The sequence below is a fragment of the Lagenorhynchus albirostris genome, chromosome 3 (genome assembly GCF_949774975.1).
Source record: "Lagenorhynchus albirostris chromosome 3, mLagAlb1.1, whole genome shotgun sequence".
NCBI classification, from domain to species: domain Eukaryota; kingdom Metazoa; phylum Chordata; class Mammalia; order Artiodactyla; family Delphinidae; genus Lagenorhynchus; species Lagenorhynchus albirostris.
The window spans coordinates 110,374,585-110,399,962 of record NC_083097.1 but is presented as its reverse complement, the minus strand read 5'-3'; the positions used below and the strand labels follow the sequence as shown (position 1 = coordinate 110,399,962).

The 25,378-nt window shown below is 44.1% G+C and overlaps 1 protein-coding gene across 1 annotated transcript in view; it reads left to right on the top strand.

Annotated features, from left to right (window-relative positions):
- FSTL4 (follistatin like 4) overlaps positions 1 to 25,075 on the top strand; it is a 441,369-nt gene extending 416,294 nt beyond the window's left edge. The window contains exons 13-16 of the mRNA XM_060146246.1: positions 1,657 to 1,806; positions 10,564 to 10,671; positions 19,574 to 19,683; positions 21,817 to 25,075. Coding sequence (XP_060002229.1) covers positions 1,657 to 1,806; positions 10,564 to 10,671; positions 19,574 to 19,683; positions 21,817 to 22,525 — 1,077 coding nt within the window. The 3' untranslated portion in view covers positions 22,526 to 25,075. The remainder of the gene's footprint in view (positions 1 to 1,656; positions 1,807 to 10,563; positions 10,672 to 19,573; positions 19,684 to 21,816) is intronic.
- Positions 25,076 to 25,378: the final 303 nt, after the last annotated feature.

Genomic DNA, 25,378 nt, shown 5'->3' with positions numbered 1-25,378 from the left:
CAATTCTGTGTCAGGTGCTTTACTAGGTGCTAAGAGTATGGCAGTGAGCCCAACCAAGAGTGTGCTCTCAAGGTGCTTACTATCTGGTGAAAAAAGAAAGACTAAACATAGGTAGACAAACAAACGCAAAAGGCCAGGTGGTAGATGAGAAACGCAGGAAGGTGAGGCAGTGAGGATGCCGGGGCGCTAAGCTAGGTGAGACCAGAGAGGGTGTCTCAAGAAGACGACACGTAAGCTGACACCCAAAGGACATAAGGAAATAAACCAGGTAGACATCTGACGAACAGCCAGCTACACAGGCCCTGGTGCAGGAGGGTGGTGTGAGCGCAGAAGAGCAAGCATGCCGTGTGCACAGGAGGGATGGGAAAAGGAGAAAAAAGGCAGAGATGGGCAGAGGAGCCAGAGTGTTCAGGACCTAGTTGGCTTCAGGGAAGACTTGGACCCTGTTCTGAGCAAGAAAGAATGTTACTGTGGTAGAGGGAGTTGAGCTGACTTGTATTTCACAGTGATCCCTGTGGTTTCTGTGTCAAGAACAACTAGCAGGAGGCCAGGGTGGAATCAAGGAGCACAGTCTGAATGCTGTAGCGGTTACTCAGAGGACAGATGTGGCTTGAGCCAAGGTGACAGAGGTGGCAGTGGTCGGAAAGTTTAATTCTGAATATATTCTTGAAGGTAAAACTGAAATGATTTTTGATGCATTGGATGAAGGCTGAGGGCATAGGGAGAGAAAGCAGTCAAAGATGACCTGAAAGGTTTGGTCTAAGGAATTAAAACAAGGGAGCTGCCATTTATTTGAGTGGAATGAGCAGGATTGGGAGGCAAAGTTGAGAGTTGATTTTGGACTTATACATTTGAGATGTAAATTAAAGAGCCAAGTAGACCTAGGAAGTGGCTAAGCCTGGAGTTCCGAGAAGAGGACTGAGCTAAAGATATGAATTTGGAAGTTGTAAGCACGTAGATTGTGTCTAAAGTCATAGGCGTGGTTAACCAAGATTAGCAAAGGGAGCGGATTTCAGAGAAGTCGTCCAGGAGCGACCTCTGAGCATCCCGGCATCTAGAGATCAGCAAACAGAGTAGGACTGAGCAACAGAGAAGGATCAGCCACTGGGGAGGATGGAGGGAAAAGAACCAAGGAGTAGTCAAGACGCTGTCAGATGATGCCCCAAGTTCAAATAAAATGATGGCAGAGCTTAAATGTAATAACTGAGAAGTCAGCCTGGAGCTCGGTGAGAACACCACCAGCTCTGTGCTGAGGACTAGAGCCAGACGATTAAGGAGCTTGTGAGAGGTGAGGAAGCTGAGAGTGCATAGGTAACTCCTTCAGGAGTCTGGTCATTGACAGAAGTTGTTTATACGAGGGATGGGGATGAGGAAAGGGAGAAGGTAGCTCACAAGCGTGGAAGAACACGGACCACACAGCTGCTGACTGAGAGGCCGGCAAAGCGAGTTACAGCCTCAGGAAGAGCGGGAGGAGGTGAAAGATGAACGAACGTGGAGTGAAAACCTGGCGATTCGGGAGGGCTCAAGTGCCGTACTCTTCGGATGTGAAGAATTCTGAGAGAGGAAGAAAGGGACAGAGCAGGGTCGGGGAGAGGGAACCCAGCAATGACGGGGGAACAGGAAATTAAGACATATGGCAACCTATCTCCTTTACAGGAAGAAATCTGTCCTCAAAGGGAAGGAGGCGCCACCCAGCCCTGCCAGTGGGCCTCAGCAGTGAATGTCAGGCACCGCTACATCTATGTGGCCCAGCCCGCGCTGAGCAGAGTCCTCGTGGTCGACGTGCAGGCCCAGAAAGTCCTCCAGGTACATCTCTCTGAGGGAGGGGGGAGCTTCCAGTTCTGGGGCACAGCCGGCCACATCCTTCTTTGTTTTCCACACACTCCCCAGCTCCTAGGAGAGGTGGTCAGAAGTGGGAGGGAGCAAAGAAGATTCATGTGCATTTTTCATCAAGTATTTATCGCCTACTGCGTGCCAAACTTTGGTCTAGGTGCTTGGAAAACAGCCACGAATGAGCAAGTCCTAGAAATTATATTCTAGCTGGGGAGACAGACCATAAATCAGAATTCTAGGGAGCTATAGATGGTAAGAGCTATTTACAGGTTGAAAGGGACAGAGGAACTGGAAGACTCTTTTTAAGTGGGCCTCACTCTGGAAGTGAACAGAATCTGAGATCTGAATGCCAGGTGGGACTCCCGCTCTGGGAGCAGAGGGAAGGCCAGTGGGACTGGAGCACAGCCAGGAAGGGGAGAGTAGGATGTGGTGAAGTCAGGGGTAAACAAAGGCCAGTGAGATAGCCAGACATTCAGGTGTTTTAATTAGGGGAGTGACATAATCTGACATTTTTAAAGAGTCAATCTGCTGCTCAGTTAAGGGCAGACTGGAAGATAGAACAGAGATATTGGTCACTGAAATAATCTGGGCAAGATGATGACAGCAGTGGAGGTGGTAAGAAGCTATCAAAGTCTTGCTATATTTTAAATGTAGACCCCAAAAGATTTTCTGCTCGATTGAATGTAAGGTTTGAGGGAAAGGAATCATAATAATTGTAATAATAATAATAATTTAAGCAACTGTAGAATGGTGATGCCATTTACTATGTGTGGTGGGATGAATAATGGCCCCCAAGATGTCCACATCCTAATCCTCAGAACCTAAGAATGTCACCTTATACAGCAAAAGGGATTTTGCAGGTATGATTAAGATTTTTTTTTACTTTTCTTTATTGGCGTATAGTTGATTTACAATGTTGTGTTCGTTTCTGCTGTACAGCAAAGTGAATCAGTTATACATATACATATATCCACTTTTTTTTTAGATTCTTTTCCCATATAGGTCATTACAGAGTACTGAGTAGAGTTCCTTGTGCTATACAATAGGTCCATATTAGTTGTCTATTTTATCTATAGTAATGTGTATATGTCAATCCCAATCTCCCAATTTATCCCTCCCCAACTCTTTCCCCCCGGTAACCATAAGTTTGTTTTCTACATCTGTGACTCTATTTCTATTTTGTAATAAGTTCATTTGTATCATTTTTTTAGATTCCACATGTAAGTGATATCGTATGATATTTGTCTTTCTGTCTGACTGACTTCACTCAGTATGAGAATCTCTAGGTCCATTCATGTTGCTTCAGATGGCATTATTTCATTCTTTTTTATGGCTGAGTAATATTCCAGTGTGTGTGTGTGTGTGTGTATGTGTGTGTGTGTCACATCTTCTTTTTCTACTCCTCTTTGGATGGACATTTAGGCTGCTTCCATGTCTTGGCTATAGTAAATAATGCTACAATGAACATTAGGGTGCATGGATCTTTTCAAATTATGGTTTTCTCCAGATATATGCTCAGGAGTGGGATTGCTGGATCATATGGTAACTCTGTTTTTAGTTTTTTAAGGAAACTCCATACTGTTCTCCATAATGGCTGTACCAATTTACATTCCTACCAACAGTGTAGGAGGGCTCCCTTTTTGCCACACCCTCTCCAGCATATATTGTTGGTAGAATTTTTGATGATGGCCATTCTGACTGGTGGGAGGTGATAACCTCATTGTACTTTTGATTTGCACTTCTCTAATAATTAGTGATGTTGAGCAGCTTTTCACATGCTTTTTGGCCACCTGTATGTCTTCTTTGGAGAAATGTCTATTTAGGTCTTCTGCCCCGTTTTTGATTGGGTTGTTTGTTTGTCTGATGTTGAGCTGCATGAGCTGTTTGTATATTTTGGAGATTGATTCCTTGTCAGTCGCTTTGTTTGCAAATATTTTCTTCCATTCTGTGGGTTGTCTTTTCATTTTGTTTATGGTTTCCTTTGCTGTGCAAAAGCTTTAGAGTTTCATTAGGTCCCATTTGTTTCTTTTTATTTTCATTACTCAGAGGTGGATCAAAAAAGGTCTTGCTGCAGTTTATTGCAAAAAGCGTTCTGCCTATGTTTTCCTCTGACAGTTTTAGTGTCTGGCCTTACATTTAGGTCTTTAATCCATTCTGAGTTTATTTTTGTGTATGGTGTTAGAGAATGTTCTAATTTCATTCTTTTACATGTAGCTGTCCAGTTTTCCTAGCACCACTTCTGAAGAGACTGTCTTTTCTCCATTGTATATTCTTGCCTCCTTTCTCATAGATTAGGTGGCCATAGGTGTGTGGGTTTATCTCTGGACTTTCTATCCTGTTCCATTGATCTATACTTCTAGTTTTGTGCCAATACCATACTGTTTTGATGACTGTAGCTTTTTAGTATAGTCTGAAGTCAGGGAGTCTGATGCCTTCAGCTCTGTTTTTCTTTCTCAAGATTGCTTTGCCTATTTGGGGTCTTTTGAGTTTCCATGCAAATTGTAAGCATTTTTGTTCAAATTCAGGATTTTTAAATGGGGAGTTATCGTGGATTATCTGGGCGAGCCCTAACTGCAAGCACAAGTATCCTCATAAGAGGGAGGCAGGAAAAAATGTGACAACATAGAAGGAGGAGGCAGTTTAAGGACTAAAACAGGTTTGCTACACTGCTGGCTTTGAAGATTGGAGGGAGAGGCCATAAGCCAAGGAATGCAGCTCTAGAGGCTGGAAAAAGCAAGGAAATGCATTCTCCCTTAGATCCTCTAGAGGGAGCACTACCTTGCATACATATTTATTCTTTGAACCTCTAGAGGGAGCACTACCTTGCATACATATTTATTCTGCCAGTGAGATTAATTTTGGACTTCTGTCCTTCAGAACTGTAAGAGAATAAGTTTGTGTTGTTTTAAGCCACCATTTTGTGGCAATGTTACTGCTGCAATAGGAAGCTAATACACTCTGATAGAGGCTTTGAGAAAGGCAGGGGATACAGGTCATGAAGCAGATACAGGGGAAAATTAGTAATTCAGCTTTAGATTTGTTAAGCTTGAGCTGCCATTTTATATATATATACATATGCCATTGGATAAATAGGTCTGGAGTCAAAGGAGAGGTCTAGGCTGGAGATATGAATGTGGGCATCATCCCCATGTGAACTGTGTTAAATCCAGTTAACTGGAGGAAATCATGGAGTGAAGTACAGATAGAAAAGAGGTCAAGGTTGGAGCCTTGAAGTATTCCAACACTTAAAGATCAGGAATGAGACAGGAAGCCAACAAAGGAGACCAAGAAGGAGTAGCCTGAAAGGCAGGAAGAAAATGAGGAGAGGGTGGTGTTCCACAAGCCAAGAAAAGAGCTTTTTAAGGGAGAGTTAGTGGCCAGTGGTGTCAAAGGTTGCTGAAAGCATTTGTATGTTATGAAGACTGAGAACTAACCATTGGATTTGGTACCACATGGATCACCTTGGCGGGAACAGATAGGACTATAATGGCTGAATGCAAGCCTGAGGGGGTGGATTCAAGTTAGAATCAGAGGGAGTAGAGATGGTGAATATAGACAGCTATTTTCAGGGGTTTTGCTATAAATATGAGAAAAGGTAGACAAATGAGGCAGTAGCTGGAAGAGGATGCTGAAGAAACTTTTAGAATAGGTGATATTACAGCATTTGTATGCTAAGGGGAAAAACTTCTCCCACAGTTCTTCCCTTTCTTCTGCATCATCGAAGTAGGCAGTAGTCAGTGGAATCCAGATCATACAAGTAGATATGCTAGCCTAAGATAAAAGCACATTCTTTCATCATAACAGGAAGAAATAGAAAGTATTCGGGCACAGGTGCAAATAGGTGATACAATTGGTGATAGCTGGATGACCTTCTCTTCTGGTTGCCTTTATTTCCTCAGTGAAATAAGAAGGAAAATTATCACCAAGGCTGGAGGTCTAAGGAAAGAGGTAAAAGTTGGATGTGAGATTGAACTGACCAGGGAAATGAGATAGGACTGCAGGGCAATAGTGAAGGCCCACTTAAGGATGAGGGGTGCAAATGTAAAGTCAGACCAGTGAGGAGGGTTGTATCTTTTTTTCCCAGGAATGCTCAGCTGCCCAGGTGCAGGATCACTGTTGGGAGAAAGTTGTATAAAAACCAGGGTTGTGGTTGTGGTTTCTCCTGAAAAACATGATAGGAGACTTTCCAGCTATCTTTTTGTTATTGATTTCCCTGGCCAGAGAAAGTACTCTGAATAATTTCAATCCTTTGAAATTTATTGAAGCTTGCTTTATAACTCAGCTTATCAACTTTCATAAATGTTCCATGTGCACTTTAAAAGAATGTGTATTCTAATGTTTTAGGTAGATTTTACATATATGTCAATTATGTCAAGTTGGTTTATTGTATTGTTCAGATAGTCTAAGTGATTTTTTTGTCTACTTAGTCTACCACCTGCTGAGAGGCATGTTGAAGTCTCCCACTGTGATTGTAGATTTATCAAGTTCCATCCATTTTTGCTTTAAAATTATAGTATCTTCCTGGGGGGGAAGACTTCTTTCTTCTTACAAAATATCCCTCTTTATCTCTGGCAAAGCTTCTTGCCTGAAAGTCCATTCTGTCTAATATTAATATAGCTAAATCAGATTTATTTTGATTAGTGTTACCATGGTATAATTTTTCCATTCTTTCACTTTCAATCTTTCTATCTCATATATTTAAAAAGTGATCTCTTATAAAGCCACATGTATTTGGATTTTGGCTTTTATCTAGTTTAATAATCTTGATCTTTTACTTGGATTATTTGATCCATGTATTTTTGGTGTAATTATATGGTTATGTCTATCATCTTACTGTTTTTTCATTTGACCTACCTCTTTATGTTGCTTTTTTCTTCTTTTAGCTTTCTTTTGGATTAGTCAAACATTTTTGTTCTATTTCTCCCTCTGTTAGCTTGTTGTCCATGCATTCTTTTATCATTGTTGTTATTATTACCACCATAGAGATTACAACATGCATGCTTGCCTCAATACAGTCTCATACAAATTATTGCTTCACTTGCCCAATAATGATAGAACCTTAGAACACTTTGACTCCTTTAACCTTCCTCCTGCCTTTGGCACTATTGTGGGAATGAATTTTAATTCTACATGTAATTTAACCCCACAAGACATGGCTATTATTATTATTTTGTACAGCTGATAGTCATTTACATTCACCCACATATTTACCTTTTCCATTGCTCTTTATTCTTTCCTGAAGTACATAGTTCTGTCTGGGATCATTTTCATTGTGACTGAACAAGTTTCTTTAATAGTTCTTTTAGTGCAGGTCTGCTGGCAACAGATGCTCGTAGTTTTCGTTTGTTTGAAAATTTGCCCTTTATTTGTAAAGGATATTTGCACTGGATATAGAGTGCTACACTGGCAGTTAAATTCTTTCTGCATTTTAAGATGCCGTTTCATTATCTTCCATTGTTTTTGTTAATAGGTCAACTGTCAGTCTTATTGTCTCTCTTTTGAAGATAATGTCTCTCTGGCTACTTTCTAGATTTTCTCTTCGGTCTTTAGCAGTTTTACGTGCCCAGGTATAGTGTTCTTTGTATTTATTCTGATTTGGGGTTTTCAGAGGTTCTTAAATGTGTAGATTAATATCTTTAATCAGACTGGAAAATTCTCAACCATTATTTCTTCAAATATTCCGCTGCCTCATTCTCTCTCACCTCTTCCTTGGGAACTCTGAGAGAAAAAAAGTTAGACCTTTCCATTGTGTCCCACACATCTCTTTCACGCTTATTTTCCATCCTTTTTATCTCTTGTGGTTCGGTTTGGGCATATGCTATCAACTTGTCTTTCAGTTCAATAATCCTATATTCCACTGTGTCTAAGGTATATATAACAAAACCTATTTATTGAGATCTTAATTTCAGGTGTTGCATTTTTTCACTTTTAGAATTTCTGCTTCATTCCTTTTATATACACAATTTTTAAATTATTTTTTTATGGATCACCTGTGAGTCTGTTTCTGTTGTCTTTTTTATGTTGCTTTCAGTTATATAAGCTGTATCTTGGAATGCCTAGTAATTCCATATTACACTGTAGAGACTTTAAATGGCTGTCATCCACTGAAGAGGGTTTACCCTTTTCTCTGCTAGGAAGAGAGAGAGTATAGAATGAATCACTTTAATCAAGTTGAATCAAGGCTGAGTTGCAGCTTTCATAAGGCTTAGTCAGTCTCTGATTCACTCCTAGTAGGTAGCCCTTCAGGTCTTTAAACTGAGAGCCTTGTGTGTTCTTCAGGACCTTTTCCCTTCCATGTCTTTGCTCCTTAGCATATTGAGACTGTGGAAAGCTCTGTTCTGAACGTAAGAGATTTTTGGTTTAGGTTTTCAGTCTCCTACTCCGTACCACCTCAGTCAGAATGAGAATATGAAAAATGATTAGAGAAAGTTAAGCAGAAAGGAGAGATAATGCCTGCAGTCTAAACTTTGGGGAAGTTTGTGAAGAGGGCAGACAAATGGGATACCTGGAGGAGAATGTGTAATCAAGAGGGTTTTTAAAAGAGTAAGAAACTAGAGATAGTGTCAGGATGGTATCATTACTGGTGAGAAAAGCAGCTCTGGGTAGAGGAAGACAGTGCCAGATCATAAAGCCTTTGGTAAATGAAGGGAAGCAGCCAGGATGAGAGGATCAAGGAAGAGTAGCTGGAGGCATGAACAAAGGACCTGGGGTATGTGAAGTGTAGGAAAATAGAAACAGCCTCTACTTGAGGCTTCAGGGCAGAGGAAGTTTTAATTAGAGCAAGAAAGTATAAAGAGACTTCAAAGATGCTGATGACTGGAGAAGAAATATATTTCAGCAGGGATAGGCAAAATCAAGAGTTCAGATTTGTTTAAAGTTGTGGTCATCGACAGAGGAATGAATTCTAAAGTCAGTCATCAGAGTATAATGGGTTATTTGAAGACAGGTATTGAATGAGCTCACCCAGGGAAAGGATATAGACAGAGACAAGGTCAAAGATGAAGACAGACGGGGGACATGCCACCATTTAGAAGTCAGGATGAGGAAGAGAAGCCAGGGAGATGGGAAGCTGAGTGAAGAAAATGTTTCCAGAAGGGAATGGTTAACCATGTGGAATCTTGGTGAAATGTCAAGTTATAGGAGGATCACACAGTGATCTCTGAATTTGACATGAAGCTCTAGAGCAGTTCAGTGGAGTGGTGAAGACAAACAGTTAAGAGGAAGTGGTTTCAGGGACTCCATAGACATTTCTTTAGAGAAGTTTTAACCAGTGGGAGCAAAGATGGTTTTCCCCCAAGATCAGAAAGGCTAGAATATGGTGGACTGAAATTTCAGAAATTTGTTGACAAGGTTTAAGTTATGGTGGCTGCAGTGGGGAAGAGGTAAAGATCACTGAAACCAAGAAGGAAGTGAGAAAGCAGGGCTTTGAATGAAGGCACCAAAGTTGGGGACTCAGGGAGTGACAGAGAAAACAGAGCATCTTTAGTGAACAAAGGGAGTGACTAGAACTTTGGCCAATGCCAAAAAGAGCAGGGGTCACAGTGGCATAACAAAACAGAGTTTTGGAACTTCTTATCAAAACAGAGTTTTGGAACTTATAAAACTACATTCTGAGAAGTAGAAAAGTCACCATTTGACAGGGCCACTGGGGAAGCTCTGTCCTCAGAAAAGAGCAGAGTTTCAGTTACAGCAGTAGAAAAAGACTCTGCCTGATGCTACAGTCTGAGTCCCAGAGGCTCCAGGTGAATGATGTACCAGATAGAGTCTGCACGAAGTTAAGAGACAGACAGGTGATAATGGATGAGTTCAAAGTCAGTCTCAGATGACCCAGGAAGAAGAGCTAGAGAAGGATGCTGAGGGTTCAAGAGGCCCCAAAGGCTTACAGGAGAAGTGATGGGAGGGTCCTGAAGCTGATTCTTGAGTGGAAAACTGAAAAAAAAAACAAAAAACTCTGTGTTTAGGCTTTTACCAAGATGGTCTGGGTACCCTTTAAGTAAGATATGCAAGAATTTTTTTTTTTTTTTTTTTTTTTTGGTGGTACGCGGGCCTCTCACTGCTGCGGCCTCTCCCGCTGCGGAGCACAGGCTCCGGCCACACAGGCCCAGCAGCCATGGCTCACAGGCACAGCCACTCTGTGGCACGTGGGATCCTTCCGGACCAGGGCACGAACCTGCGTCCCCTGCATCGGCAGGCGGACTCTCAACCACTGTGCCACCAGGGAAGCCCAAGAATTTTTTTTTAAATAAATTTTTTATTTACTTTTTGGCTGTGTTGGGTCTTCGTTGCTGCATGCAGGCTTTCTCTAGTTGCGGCGAGCAGGGCCTACTCTTCCTTGCAGTGCGCAGGCTTCTCATTGCAGTGGCTTCTCTTGTTGCGGAGCATGGGCTCTAGGCGCGTGGGCTCAGTAGTTGTGGCACATGGGCTTAGCTGCTGTACAGCATGTGGGATCTTCCCGGACCAGGGCTCGAACCCATGTCCCCTGCACTGGCAGGCAGATTCTTAACCACTGTGCCACCAGGGAAGTCCCTGCAAGAAATTTTTAAAAGGAAGAACATTACTGACAACCAATTTTATGCCTCTGAAGACAAACCAGAAGGGATGTTTCTACCCTGGGTTCCCAAACTGGCTCATTGTCAAGGCTGCTAGGCTGGCTTTCCACTCACCCAAGAGTGGCCTAGAAATGAATCAGCTTCTACAACAATGACCAACTTGTCGCTATTTTTTTTCAAGTCCATAGGTGTCGACCCTCTGCCGGCTAAGTTGTCCTATGACAAATCACATGACCAAGTGTGGGTCCTGAGCTGGGGGAACGTGCATAAGTCCCAACCAAGCCTCCAGGTATGTTGAGTACATGGAAGACAACACCCACCTGCAGGAAAGGGCTCTCTCCCTAGCTAATAAATGTCTCCTGCTTCCCTAGGTGGCTAATCACATTTATCCAAAGTATGTCCATGAAGGCTAAGGAGAGAGTAGGAAACATCCTCAGGATAATGCCCCTTATAGGCAATGAACGGTATCTTCCGCCAGGCCTGCTATTAAAGACAGTAACACTGATGATGGATAAGATTCTAATGTCATGACAACCAGAATGTGTCTCTTGGGCCCCACCCAGCCCAGCCCCAAAACACTTGCCTCTTCTGAGCTAGGGGCTCCTGGGGCCAAGCAGAAATGAACCTCTGGACTTCAAGCAGTGAGAAGGGAGCCAGGGCTTTCTTTACCTTGGGCTGCATGGGCTGGAGAACACTGTCAAAGCAGGTACCAGATGATAAGGAAGGAGAAGGAAAAGCAGCAGCAGCAATTATGTTCATAAATGGAAGCACATTACTGAGTGCTCACGGTGTTCCAGGCACAGGAAGTTTCAATAACTGGCCCCTGGTCCAACCTAGGCCTACATTCAGCCCTGCAGCCCATACATTCAGCCACTGCATTGTACTGCCTCTTGGGAAGAGCTTGGGACCAGGACATCTGTGGGATCCCTTCCTCCACCAGTCGGGGAAGGTCATCACCAACCCTATGTTGAGTGTGTCCGGCTCAGCCTTTCTTATCGGGGGTACGTGAGAGGATTAAGCCCTACAAAAGGTGATTTGAATGCCCGGTCCCTCGATTCTCCCAATGATGGTGCATAGACCCATTCTAGATGCACAGAAGAGAATTCACCGCATACAGTGGATTCCTCGGGATATTAGGGGTTTTTTCTCTCTCAGAACCCCAGCTGAGAAGGGCTGCGGATGGAGCCAAGGTCACACTGTTCCCAAGACTGGTAAGAGGCCAGGGATACCCAGTCTACAGAAGCTTCCTCCTGGGGACTGGCCACCTGCCTTACCTACCTCTGTGCTGCTGGGCCAGGGGAAGGACACTACTTCACCTCCTACAAAACAAGACTATTGTCCCTCAGTGAACACCATCAACACATCCTGGGCCCCAGTGAGCTGATGACAAATAATAACAATTCATTAGAGGACCTGGGAGCCAGAATAAAGGTCACTTAGAACAGAGTATAAGCCCAGAAAACTGGCTCCTCTGGCAGCTCTAAGAAAGCATGTAAGGAAATTCAAGGGGAGGGGCCACCAAAAAATATTTTTCTAAAACTAAAATTTAACAAAAAATGATTTCCTAATTTAAAACTGCAGTAGATAGATGTTGAAAATGCATGGTTTCTACTGAGACTCAAAACAGTAGCCTGAAAGATAAAGAAAAATCCTCAAATCACAGAATACAAGATTGAGATATGAAGTCTCAAAAGATGTTTCAAAGTCAAAAGAAGTTTAGAAAGAGAAAAGGTAATAGTTGGAATGGAGTCAAACAAACATTAAATAAATTTGGAAGAAAATTTCCAAGTAAGTTGAAAAAGTAAATTATGTAGATTAAAAGGGATCTGTAAGTTCTAGGCTAACTTGATGAGAAATAACACATCTCTGCTCTTGGTAAAACTCTGGACTTCCAAGAATAAAGGAAAAATATTACAAGCTTCAAGGCAGAAAGAAAAGTCACCTGTAAAAGAACAATTAGGTTGGCACTGGACTTCTCACCTGCAACAGCTGCTGGAAGACGGTGGCATCATATCTACATGCTATTAAGATAAAAGGGCTGATATCCAAGGTATCATTTACCTGTCAGGACAAAAGAAAGACCTAAGGATATTCAAGAATTCAGAGAGCAGATCATGAAAGATACCAGAAGAACAGTAGGTGAACCAGATCAGAGACATCGAGATGGCGAAAGATAAAGAGGAAACAGGCCTAAGTAAGGAACCTAGAGAGGAAGGTCCAAAACTAAAATAAGATGGATGAGGAGAGACTACCTGGAAATGTATTAATAAGTGCTAAATAAGGGCATTTGAATTAGAAGAAATGGACTGAAAGAGAAATTCTGATACCAGGCTCTAACTAAAGATGATAAGTTATTTCTGTAAAAGTAAGGGTAGGGAGTGGAGGAGAGTAAAAATACTCAAAAATGTCATCTTACAGGGATAAGAGAGGATATAGAGAATGTTCTTTGAAATTAATAGTTGAGATAGTTAACTGTCTAATTATTCCAAGTGTGACAAACTGGTTTCTCCTATTAAAAGCAGAGATGAAGAGATTGGGTTTGGAAGGGAGGGAGAGAAAACTAGCTGTAACTTGTTTACAGGAAACCCATAAAGTGATAATAAAAGGTTGAATTGAAAGGGGTGGAAATTGTGATGGTAGGTGGACAAAAAGATGTATGAGTGGAATATCAGACAAGGTCAAATTTAAGGTTAAAAGCACTAAACAGCAGAAGGAGAAGCATTATGTGAAGACAGACAGCCAACAGATAGCAAACAACATAACTAAATACATAATACAAGAGTGATTAAAAATACAAGAACTTGATTTACAATGCACTTAAATTGTACATTCCAAAGAGACAAAATAATGACATGGGAAAAATGAATAATATGAATAAGGAACTTGGTTTAATAAATATATAGAAAACCTTTCCTCTGCCAAATAGAAATTTTTCACATGTCCACATACGTGTCAGTAAACACAAATAAAAATTTAGCAAATTTTGTAAAAGTCAGTGTTGTAGGCTACATTATCTGATAATTAGAAACAATTAAAATGTGACCTACCTAATAAGGAAACACTCCTAGATCACTGCTGCATCAAAGAGGAAATTAAAAGGAGAAATTACAAACTGTCTCAAAAGCAATGAAAAAGACTACTTCTCATCAAAACCTACAGGATACAGAGAAAGCTGTACACAAGGAATATCTGTGTCTTAAAAGCCTGCAGAGAGTATTTGTATTAAGAAAAAGAACAAAGTAACTGGCAGGAAGGAATTATTTAAAAGACTAAAATTAGTAGAAATAAAAAAAGGACAAACAAAAACCAATAAATCCTTCACAAACCTGATAAAAAAGAATATAAACAAAATGAGAAAAGACATATTACTGCAGATAAAGGAGGATGAAAATAATTGTAAAATAATACTACACTGCAACTCTGGGGCAGCAGATTTTAAGACCTAGAAGAAATGGATGATTGTTTGCAAAATGCAGGAAAAAAAAACAAACTGACCTAGTCAGAAAGAGAAAGTCAAGTACCATATGATAGCACTTATATATGAAATCTAAAATATGACACAAATGAATCTATCTACCAAGCAGAAACAGACTCACTCACAGACATAGAGAACAGACTTGTGGTTGCCAAGGGGGACGGGTGTGGGGGAGGGATGGACTGGGAGTTTGGGGTGAGCAGATGCAAACTATTACATATAGAATGGATGGACAACAAGGTCCCACTGTATAGCACAGGGAAGTATATTCAATGTCCTGGGATGAACCATAATGGAAAAGATATAATAGTTTTGTAATATTTATATAAATTTAAAAATATATATGTATAACTGAGTCACTTTGCTGTACAGCAGAAATTAACACAACATTGTAAAACAACTATACTTCAATAAAAAAAAAATTGAGGAAAAAAAACTGACCTAAGAAAAGGAAAACTTGAAATAGAACAATTACCAGAGAAGAGGTTTTTTAAAGATCAAAGATCTACCATAGAAAAATGTACAGCCAAGTTTTATCAAACCTTTCAAATGTAGATCATTTTAATATCATTTGAACTATCCCAGACCATATGGAAAAAAATGTGCAACTCCTTAGTATTAAAAAATAAAACTATCACCAGTTAGAATGGGCATCATCAGAAAATCTACAAACAACAGATGCTGGCGAGGGTGTGGAGAAAAGGGAACCGTCTTGCTCTGTTGGTGGGGATGTAAATTGATACAGCCACTATGGAGAACAGTATGGAGGTTCCTTAAAAAACTACAAATAGAACTACCATATGACCCAGCAATCCCACTACTGGGCATATACCCAGAGAAAACCATAATTCAAAAAGACACATGCACCCCAATGTTCATTGCAGCACTATTTACAGTAGCCAGGTCATGGAAACAACCTAAATGCCCATCAACAGACAAGTGGATAAAGAAGATGTGGTACATATATACAATGGAATATTACTCAGCCATAAAAAGGAACGAAATTGGGTCATTTGTAGAGACGTGGTTGGATCTAGAGACTGTCATACAGAGTGAAGTAAGTCAGAAAGAGAAAAACAAATATCGTATATTAACGCATATATGTGGAACCTAGAAAAATGGTACAGATGAACCGGTTTGCAGGGCAGAAACAGAGACACAGATGTAGAGAACAAACGTATGGATACCAAGGGGAGAAAGCTGCTGGGGGGTGTGGGGGTGTGGGATGAATTGGGAGATTGGGATTGACAATGTATACACTAATATGTATAAAATAGATAATAAGAACCTGCTGTATAAAAAATGAATAAAATAAAATTCAAAAATTCAAAAAAAAATAAAACTATCAACTAATCTCACTTATGAATACAGAAGCAAAGTTCTAAACATGGTATTAAAAATAGAGTCCAACAATGCATCTAACTGCTCGAGCAGGGAACAAACTCCTGGGATGTAGTAATGGTTCACTCTCAGGAAATCAGTCAACATTACTCATAACACAAAACAGAAAAAAAGCTATAATATTTTCAGTAAATGCTGGAAAGGCATTTAACTAAATACAGCAGACATTCTTAATTTTTTTAAAAAAACTAAAAATAGGAATAGAAGACATAAACATAATGAAGACTATTTCCAAGAAACCAAGAGGAAATTTTGCCTAAATGACAAAACACTAAAAGCATTTTAATTAATAGCAGGAATTAGACCATTATGCCCACCATCACCATAATTGGAAAGTCTTAGAAATTCACTATGACAAGAAAATGAAATAAATTGAATAAACCTACCTTCATCTCTGTGGACTAGGGTTCAGGAAACCACTGCTTGCAGAAACTGCTCCTGGAAATGTCAGTGGGCAGAGGCTTTATGGTGAGCAATTTGGAAATGTGAACCAAAAGCCTCAGAACATTGCTTTCAATCCAGCAACTTGACCTCTCAGAACTTATCCAAAGGTGACGATCAGGGATGGGCACAAAGATTTAGCTACAACATTGTGTGTTACTGCAATGTTTATATTTGCAAAACATTGAAAATACCATCTTAATGTTTCTAAATATCCAACACTAAGGAATTGGTTAAACAAGCTTTGCTATGACTAAATGAAGGTGGTTCTATAAATGAGGCTTATTCCACCAAGGCCCTGCCCCAGGAGCCAGTGTTAGAACCTTTGGCACCGTCTCGAATCCTGCCCATCATGCTCTCGCCCACCCACTCCCAGCTTTCAGCTGCCTCTCTCCCCATCCCACTCGATATCTTGCACCCTGCCCGTCTCCAGCTGTCACCTCTCATCTGGTTTTGTCCACTCCTCGGAAGCAGATGCTCAGACTTCCCTACCCCACACTCACTACTAACTTACATCTCCTGATACCCAGCCAACTATGTGCATCTCCTGAACCAAGCCCCTAGAGCCAGGATATTTGAGAGGCTCAACAATTATCTTTTGGTCACAAATGTGCCCAGCCATGCGCTGGGACACAGGCCAAGAAGGAATTCATGACTCATTGGAGAAATGAGGCTGACTAGCCCATATCAGTTCGGTGGCCCATGACACCGGGTTTTGATGAAGTAACCTCTGAATATAGGGTGTCAGGGTGGTGATGCATGAATGACACTGACTGCTGACAGCCTATAATTTTCCATCTCTATTATAAGCTAAAATGACAGACCTTATATCAAGCAATGATTGCATGGCTTCTTGGAATTCTCTGGCATTTTCACCTGGACTCTCTAAGATCCAGTTTCCTAATATTGATATTTTCTTAATGCCTAGTTCTAAGCTTTTCCCATGGACTTGCCATGGAAGTGTCATTTGGCTTTTTGTTTTTAAATCACAGGAAAATAACCTAACTTTAGAGCTGCCCCAAGACTGAAAATCACAGCTCTCATCATTCTAATCCTGCATTCTGCCTGCTGACCCCTCAAGGGAAGCATGATCCAAAAAACTAAAGCCTCAAACCTGCCCGAGAAGCAGTGCAGGTGCTGTTTGTCTTGTCATTAAAGTAAGAGGCAGAAGGCAGTCCCACTCTTAAAAGGCAAAAGCATCCAGAGCTCGAGGCCATGTGAGTCACAAAGCCCCATCACAAACTGTCCTCAGCCTCAGGCTGCAAAAATCTGAATCCTTCCTCCTGTATAAATGGCCACAACATGAAGATCAGGAAGTGTCTCCCCTCCCTGGTCAGGGTCTGGCATCTGCCTCCTGTCCTGCTAAGAGGGTCTGGGCTTGTCCTTGGGGTCCTCCAGCCAAAACTGCCCACAAGCTGGCCAAGCCCCTCATCTGGCTGCAGGTCTGCCACCCTTCTGGGCAATTACCTGGAACTTGGAGGCTGAAGAGCACATGCAGAAAGCAAGAGGACACAGGATGGCTGGCTCAGTGTCTCCAGCCTGCCTGTGCCCAAGGCCTCAGTAGCTGATGGATAAAAGCCCAGCCTGACCACGGGGGTGCTTTCTGGCAGGGCCTCCAAACCATGCTCTCGTCCTGTCTAACCCCAAACATCACTTGGCTCTGTTCTGTGCTGCCACCGTGCCCTTCCCTGATACAGACACAGCAGGGACACACACCAAGGAATGGCTCAAGTCGCTTCCTGCCAAGCACGCAGGGGAGAAAGTGGTACCTCCAGGGGAACAGAGGCAGCATGCTCTGTCAAACTACCAATTTGTACAAAACACAGGGACTAATTCTTCACTTCTCACAGCAAGTCGCCTTTGTGAAACTGGAACCCTCCCCAGCATCCTAATCACAGGCATTTAAATGAAATGGCCAAGACACTATAAAACTCCTAGAGGAAAACAGGCAGAACACTCTATGACATAAATGACAGCAAGATCCTTTATGACCCACCTTCTAGAGAAATGGAAAGAAAAACAAAAATAAACAAATGGGACCTAATGAAACTTCAAAGCTTTTGCACAACAAAGGAAACCATAAACAAGATGAAAAGACAACCCTCAGAATGGGAGAAAATATTTGCAAATGAAGCAACTGACAAAGGATTAATCTCCAAAATTTACAAGCAGCTCATGCAGCTCAATATCAAAAAAACAAACAACCCAATCCAAAAATGAGCAGAAGACCTAAATAGACATTTCTCCAAAGAAGATATACAGATTGCCAACAAACACATGAAAGAATGTTCAACATCACTAATCATTAGAGAAATGCCAATCAAAACCACAATGAGGTATCACCTCACACCAGTCAGAATGGCCATCATTAAAAAATGTACAAACAATAAATGCTGGAGAGGGTGTGGAGAAAAGGAAACCCTCTTGCACTGTTGGTGGGAATGTAAATTGATATAGCCACTATGGAGAACAGTATGGAGGTTCCTTAACAAACTAAAAATAGAACTACCATACAACCCAGCAATCCCACTACTGGGCATATACCCTGAGAAAACCATAATTCAAAAAGAGTCATGTACCACAGTGTTCATTGCAGCTCTATTTACAATAGCCAGGACATGGAAGCAACCTAAGTGTCGATCGACAGATGAATGGATAAAGAAGATGTGGCACATATACACAATGGAATATTACTCAGCCATTAAAAGAAACGAAATTGAGTTATTTGCAGTGAGGTGGATGGACCTAGAGTCTGTCGTACAGAGTGAAGTAACTCAGAAAGAGAAAAACAAATACCGTATGCTAACACATATATATGGAATCTAAAAAAAAAAAAAAATGGTTCTGAAGAACCTAGGGTCAGGACAGGAATAAAGACGCAGACGTAGAGAATGGACTTGAGGACACGGGGAGGGGGAAGGGTAAGCTGGGACAAAGTGAGAGAGTGGCATGGACATATATGCACTACCAAACGTAAAATAGATAGCTAGTGGGAAGCAGCCACATAGCACAGGGAGATCAGCTCGGTGCTTTGTGACCACCTAGAGGGGTGGGATAGGGAGGGTAGGAGGGAGACGCAAGACGGAGGGGATATGGGGATATATGTATGCATATAGCTGATTCACTTTGTTGTACAGCAGAAAGTAACACAACATTGTAAAGCAATTATACTCCAATAAGGATGTTTAAATAAATAAATAAATAATATAAATAAAAAATAAAATAAATGACATGGCCAGCACCTCTGACCGGATGCCTGCTTTCTCTAATAAATTATGGAGTCAGTTCTCAGAGAGCGCCTCTGTGAGGCGCATATGACAGAGACTCTCAACAAACCAGCCCAGGTGCCTGGCATCAAGGGAGAATACAGAGCCAGTCAACGATTCCAGCGTTTAGCATTTTCATTATTTACAACCTCGCCGCCTTTCCCAGGGTGGCCTAGGTGTTGAGAAGGTGGGACTCCCTGTCGTGGAGGAGGCTGTCTCTGAGCAGAGATGCTTAGGTTCCGAGGACCCTCCCTCAGAAGCCCCAACACAGCCCCTCCAGGTCCTCACTCTGCTGTCACATCACGGTGGCTGACAACATGCACCACAGTCAGTCAGGGGCAGGCCTGACCGAGCAGGAGGGAGCGATTCAGGCATTCACTCCTGTCTCCCCACTTCCCCTCCCTGGAAGGATGGGTCCCTGCCTACGCCATTCCCAAGCCGCTCCCGCTCTGCTCCTGGCCCGCCCCCCACCCAAGACGGTGACTTGCCCATCATCTCTCTCTCAAGCAGCCTGTCTGCTGGGGTCTCCACCCGAGCGTGCATGTGTCTGCAGGTTTCCAAGCCCCGCTGGGATGGGCCCTCACAAGGACTTCCGCTCTGTGTTGCAGGTGATCACAGAGGCCAGCACCGGTCAGGGTCAGCACCTCATCCGCACGCCCTTTGCAGGAGTGGACGATTTCTTCATTCCTCCGACAAACCTCATCATCAACCACGTCAGGTGAGACTGGCCCACAATGCCCTAACCTACTCCGTGCCCCGGCTCAGCCCTGCACAGGGCAGCTTCGCCCGGGGTGGCCCTGCTCCTTTCTCTTTCTCCCCCACTCCTCCTGGGCTGGCTTTGGAACCCATCAGGAATGGACAGAGAAATGGCCCCATCCCCAGTCCTTAATTGTTAAAGTTAAGGAAGGCACCCAGCTCCTAATGCCCTCAGGGGCCCAGTGAGGTCAGGAAGTCTCACACTTGGGTGAGGACAGCAGAGGAAAGAGGGAAACATCTGTGGTTAATTGAGTACCCTCTTCTTGCTAGACGCAAGAAACTAGTAGAGGCGGTCTCGAATCTGTTTTATAGATGAGGAAATTTAGGCCCAGAGAAGTTAAGACACTGGCCAAAGTCACACAGCCAGGAACTGGCAGAGTCAGACTAAATGCAAAGCTGGGTCTCCTTTCAGTGCCCCATTTGGCCTCATTCTCTGCTAACCACAACCTGTGGTTCCTCTAGGAGTCCCCAGAGCAGCCATGCAGGGGCCTGCAAGGAAACAAGGCTTCCTCGGTGTCTGGTTTGCCACCATCCAAAAGAACAGCTTAATAATACCAGCCTTGGCCTCGACTGCAAGCCTCATCCCAGCCTGGCCACTCCCCTTCCCTATTCATTTCAGAGAACCCCTGACATTTTCTGTCAAGGCACCACTGCCAGAAGACTGAGCGTGCCCTTCTATAAAGTCATCAAGACCCAAATGCCTTGTGGCAGTGTTTATGCCTTCCTTTACTCTGGCATCAAGCACCTTTTTCCAGGGAGAAATGACTCATTTTTGCAAGCTGAAGCTGGACTTGTAAAAATAGGGCTTTCCCATTCATCTTTGGCCAAGGGAGAAAGTAACCACTTTATGACCTCCCTACCTCACTGCAGAGAATACCTGGGACAGAGCCTCTAAAATGGTTGTAAATGGTAAAAGCCCTCAAAGAAGCTGAATTCAGCCAGGAGTCATGCAAACTCAGGCTCTGCAGAGCCTGTGTGACTTTTACATTACAGTTTCTTACAAGCATGGGGTTTTCTTTCCTGCTCTTTCCATGCTCTAGCTCTTTAAGGATGCTTTAAAGATGCTGTAAAGTGGGCATTTTCCCTACTCTGAGGCACAGCTTGTTATTCAAGAGAAAATTGTGGAAGAGATTTTTCTCTGCTCCTGTAGGTGTACACAGCACCCAAAGGCCTCTGCAAGTGAGGGGTTTAGGCAGAGGCTCTCACAATCAGAGGGAAGTCCTGCCTGGAATCAGGCCCTTCTGCAGCTCATAACCAGCCTCCAAAGAGGAATTTCACGAAGTCCAGATATGGCAGCTTCCACCTACTGACCTCTTCCACTAAAACTCCCTCTTAGATTTAATCCTCCCAGCAGCCCTGGGAAGGAACTACCCTCTTTATATTAGCAGGGGCTTGAAGAGGCAAGCAGCTTGCCCCAGGCTCTGCAGCTAGCAGGGCACCGCAGCAGGGCCAGGCCATCTGGCTGTAAAGGTAAAAGCTGTCCTTAGCCCCAGCCCAAAGGGGCTTCCTGCGACCAGCATCATCAACGTGGCCAGGGAAGAGGCTGCCCTCAACCCTTACCCACGTTCGTCTCCAAGGGTAAGGGAGCATGGATAGGACATCTGTCCTTGTTCTCCTGCATCTGCATCCCCAAGTTCTGACCCAGCCGGTAGTCCAAAAACCACCTCAGATATAGACTCACCTCTCTTGTCCTCCTAGCAGGCAGAGTCAGGGCAGACACCTCTTGTCCTTTCCCTCCAGCCACAGGCCCGCCACTTCCCAGCTGCCACTGGGGAGCTGAATCAAAGGCATCCCCGAGGCAGAAGCTGCTGAGGCACAATTATGCTCTTCCTTTACCATTTCTAAAGATGCGTGCATATTACAAGAGCATAAATCCAGGAACGTTTTGTAACTCAGCTGCATTTGGTTTGAGATCATAGATGAATCGCTTATGAAGCCATCTCCTGCAGAATGGTAGATCTTATTCATAGGCTGTTAGTCACCAAAGGGTTATGATAAAGGAAAAGAGAAAGGATGCCATCGTTTGAGACAAATGACCTATCCCCTACCCAAAAAGTCCTCCTGACCTCTGACCTCAGTTTGCGTCTCCTCCCAGGTTCGGCTTCATCTTCAACAGGTCTGACCCTGCAGTCCACAAAGTCGACCTGGAAACACTGATGCTCCTCAAGACCATCGGGCTGCAGAGCCACGGCTGCCTGCCGCAGGCCATGGCCCACACCCACCTGGGCGGCTACTTCTTCATCCAGTGCCGACAGCACAGCTCCTCTCCAGCCGCCCCGCAGCTGCTGCTCGACAGTGTCACGGACGCCGTGGTCGGCCCCAACGGCCACGTTACCGGCACCCCACACACTTCCCCCGATGGGCGCTTCCTAGTCAGCGCCGCCTCCAACAGCCCCCAGCTTCACGTGCAGGAGATCACGCTGCGGGGGGAGATCCAGACCCTCTATGACCTGAAAGTGAGCCAGGGCGTCTCAGACGTGGCCTTCCAGCCCTCCTTCACCCAGGGCGACCAGTACTACGTCTATGCCACGCTAGAGACAGAGCCAGACCTGCTCTTCCTGGAGCTGTCCACGGGGAAGACGGGCATGCTGAAGGGCTTGAAGGAGCCGCCCGCGCCCGTGGGGCCAGCCCGAGCCTGGGCCGGGCCCCGCAGGATTGTGAGGGACAGCGGGCTGTTCGGGCAGTACCTCCTCACGCCGGCCCGAGAGTCACTGTTTCTCATCAACGCGAGACAAAACGCGCCGCGGTGTGAGGTGGCGGGAGTAAAGGGAGGGACCACAGTGGTGTGGGTGGGCGAGGTATGAAGCAGCCACCAGCGCCGCCTGGTACTGACACCGCAGCCCCAAGCAGGCACCCTGTACATTTTTACAGACAAAAGCAAAAACCTGTATTCGCTTTGTGGTTCAACACTGGTCTCCTTGCAAGTTTCCTAGTATAAGGTATGCGCTGCTAACAAGATGGGCGTTTTTCGTTAGGACGTATGATTTCTGCCTTGAGCTACGATGAGAATATGCTGCTGTGTAAAGGAATCATTTCTGCGCCCAGCTACGCGCCACGTTACCTGGGCCGCCATGGAACCAGGAGCTCCTGCTTTCCAGGCGGATGCTTCTGTCGGTTGCCTTCGCCTAGTCATTCTCCAGGGTCCGGCCAGACTTCACCCTGATGTGGCCTGAAGACACAGGCTCCCCGGAGCAGGGCTCTCCCTCCTGGCGTGAGAGCCACATCGCCCTCGCTCTGGACCTCATTTTCTCCTTCGCAGTTGCTTCTTGCTTTTCTTTCCATTTGACTTCTTGTAAGCCTGAGGGAGAGCCAACAAGACTTATTGCATCTTGGGGGATGGGGAAATCACTCACTTTATTTTGGAATTTTTGATTAAAAAATAATTTTTTATAATCTCAAATGCTAGTAAGCAGAAAGATGCTCTCCGAGGTCCAGCTATATTCCTCCCTGCCTTAGGCCATGGCTCTGAGAGTCACCACCCCACATCCAGAAAGAAGACAATGGCCACCAAGCGATCGTGCTCCTCTGCACCAGGGGCACCCCCAAGTGCAGATCAGGCCACCAAATTGGTAAAGGCTCCGTTCTGGGTTGGGACCCCAAGAGACCAAGACAAACCCTGCGTGCCTGCTTTTCACTACTGAAGGGGGACATTTATTAGCCAGCCCAGTACCCCAGATTCAGGGCAGACCAGGCTTGCCTGGAAAGGTGTGTGCGGCCTGCAGAACAGTGGCCTCCAGGCTCAATGCAGAAACCCAAAGGATACAAGTGGGGTTCAGGCGGGTTCCTTAGGCTATCCCTTTTAAAACCCCATTTCTCTTCTCCCTGTGGCCCTCGCACTCAGCTCTGGCCACCCCAGTCCCTGCATCATCATAGCACAGACAGCACATTTCAGTAAGTGTTTCTTACACTTAGGTCCCTCTCTCCCCAGTAATACACAAGGATACGGGCTGGCACTGCTGCATTATTCCCAAATGTCTCAGGCTGTGGTAAGCTCTCCACTGGGCATCAAAGAAGTACAACCCAGCAGCCCCGTGAAGAGAGCCCATATCAGAGAATCTCAGCAAGGAAGAGGTCCCCTTGGGCTCTCAAAACACCCCTTTCCTTCTCGTGCACATCAGTGGTCAAATCGCATTTGTATGCCTTCTGGCTTGAAGGGTCATTTTTCAAGCCACCTGAAGTTGGAAGAGGTGGTCCCATCACAGACACGTTAGGTTAGATGTCTTCACCTGCCAACATGGCCATGAGTTTCTTGGGCTGCTGAGGAATGGCCCCTTTCAGAGAAAGGAAGACACAGACCTTGCCTCACTGGAAACAGAGCTTCTCACTCCCACCTAACTGCCCAACCCACCTGCCCGCCACAGAGTTCCCGACATTGGCCAATCCTCTAGTGTGTTTCATGCATCTCAGTCCACCAAACTCTTGTCCCCAACAACTCCCAGGGTGTGCCTAGACAAATACATTCATAGATTTTTTTTTAAGATACAATATGTAGGTATAGGTTGAAGAAACTGACCTCAAAAGTCTAATATTTAGTTTCACAATAACTGGGATGGATGGAAAACACATCTCACCTTTTTTTTAATTCCTGCCTCAATGTCTTGACACATTTTCTTCCAAAGTCCCACTTCTATCCCTGAAATTCTCCAACTTTCGTGAGCTTCTTCCTTTGGAAAACATCTGAATTGTGGCAGCCCCTGGAAGAAAAAGAAAGTCTCTGAGCCTACATGAAGAGAGTCCACCAACTGCCAGGCCAGAACACTGGCCCCTCTGGACTGCAGGACTGCTGAGTAAAAGACCAATCCAGTCCCAACTGGCCTTTTCAACTGGGAGTGACTTCAGCGGCACCTGTTCCTTTTCCACAATTCCTTCCACTTCTAAGTGTGTCTGGAAAGCTTCTCTGCCTCTCGTCGTACCTGTGAAGTTGCAAAGCTGGAGATGGCCAGTTCAGGTCTTGCTGCCAGCATTTCAGACACAATTAAATAGGAGAGGGGAATCACAGCCCTGAAAACTGTGAAATTTGCAAATTCACAAAGGAAAGTCAATGTTTTTTCAGCAGTGCAACCGACTGAAGGGCTGGCTAGGACTCCACCCGCCCCTTTCTCCCACACATTAACCCCAGCAGAGGCTCGTGGAACACAGTTTGAAAGCCACTGGGGTACGATGTCATCACAACAGCCAGCGATCCTTCTGATGAACACAAATTATTGGCTATCTACTAATATTTCACATTAAAGGAGTATTCGTTTTACCAAAAGAATCACCCCCATAGCCACTTACGTGATGAACTATTTCAAAATTACTGGATTTTGAAATAAAATTCATTTCACAAAAATTCAAAGTAGATTTTTTTTCAGACTAACAGAAGTAATCGACACCTACGGTAACATTAAAGATTTGAACTGGAGGCCCTCATTCTCCTTCTGCCCAAGTGAGCAACACCCCACATGGAGGTTCTCAGTCCAAAAGCCCACGCAGCCACCCACAGATTGATGGTGGGAAGAGAGATTTGTCTGCTTCTAGACGCCTGCATGGACTTTCTGTGCAAGTAAGCTTGGTTGTGAACCACACACAGAGTGAGGCAGATGCCATCATCGCAGCCCCAGTAACACTGAGCCTGCGAGCCCTGCCTGGTGCTGGCCCAGGCCCCTTTTTTTAAG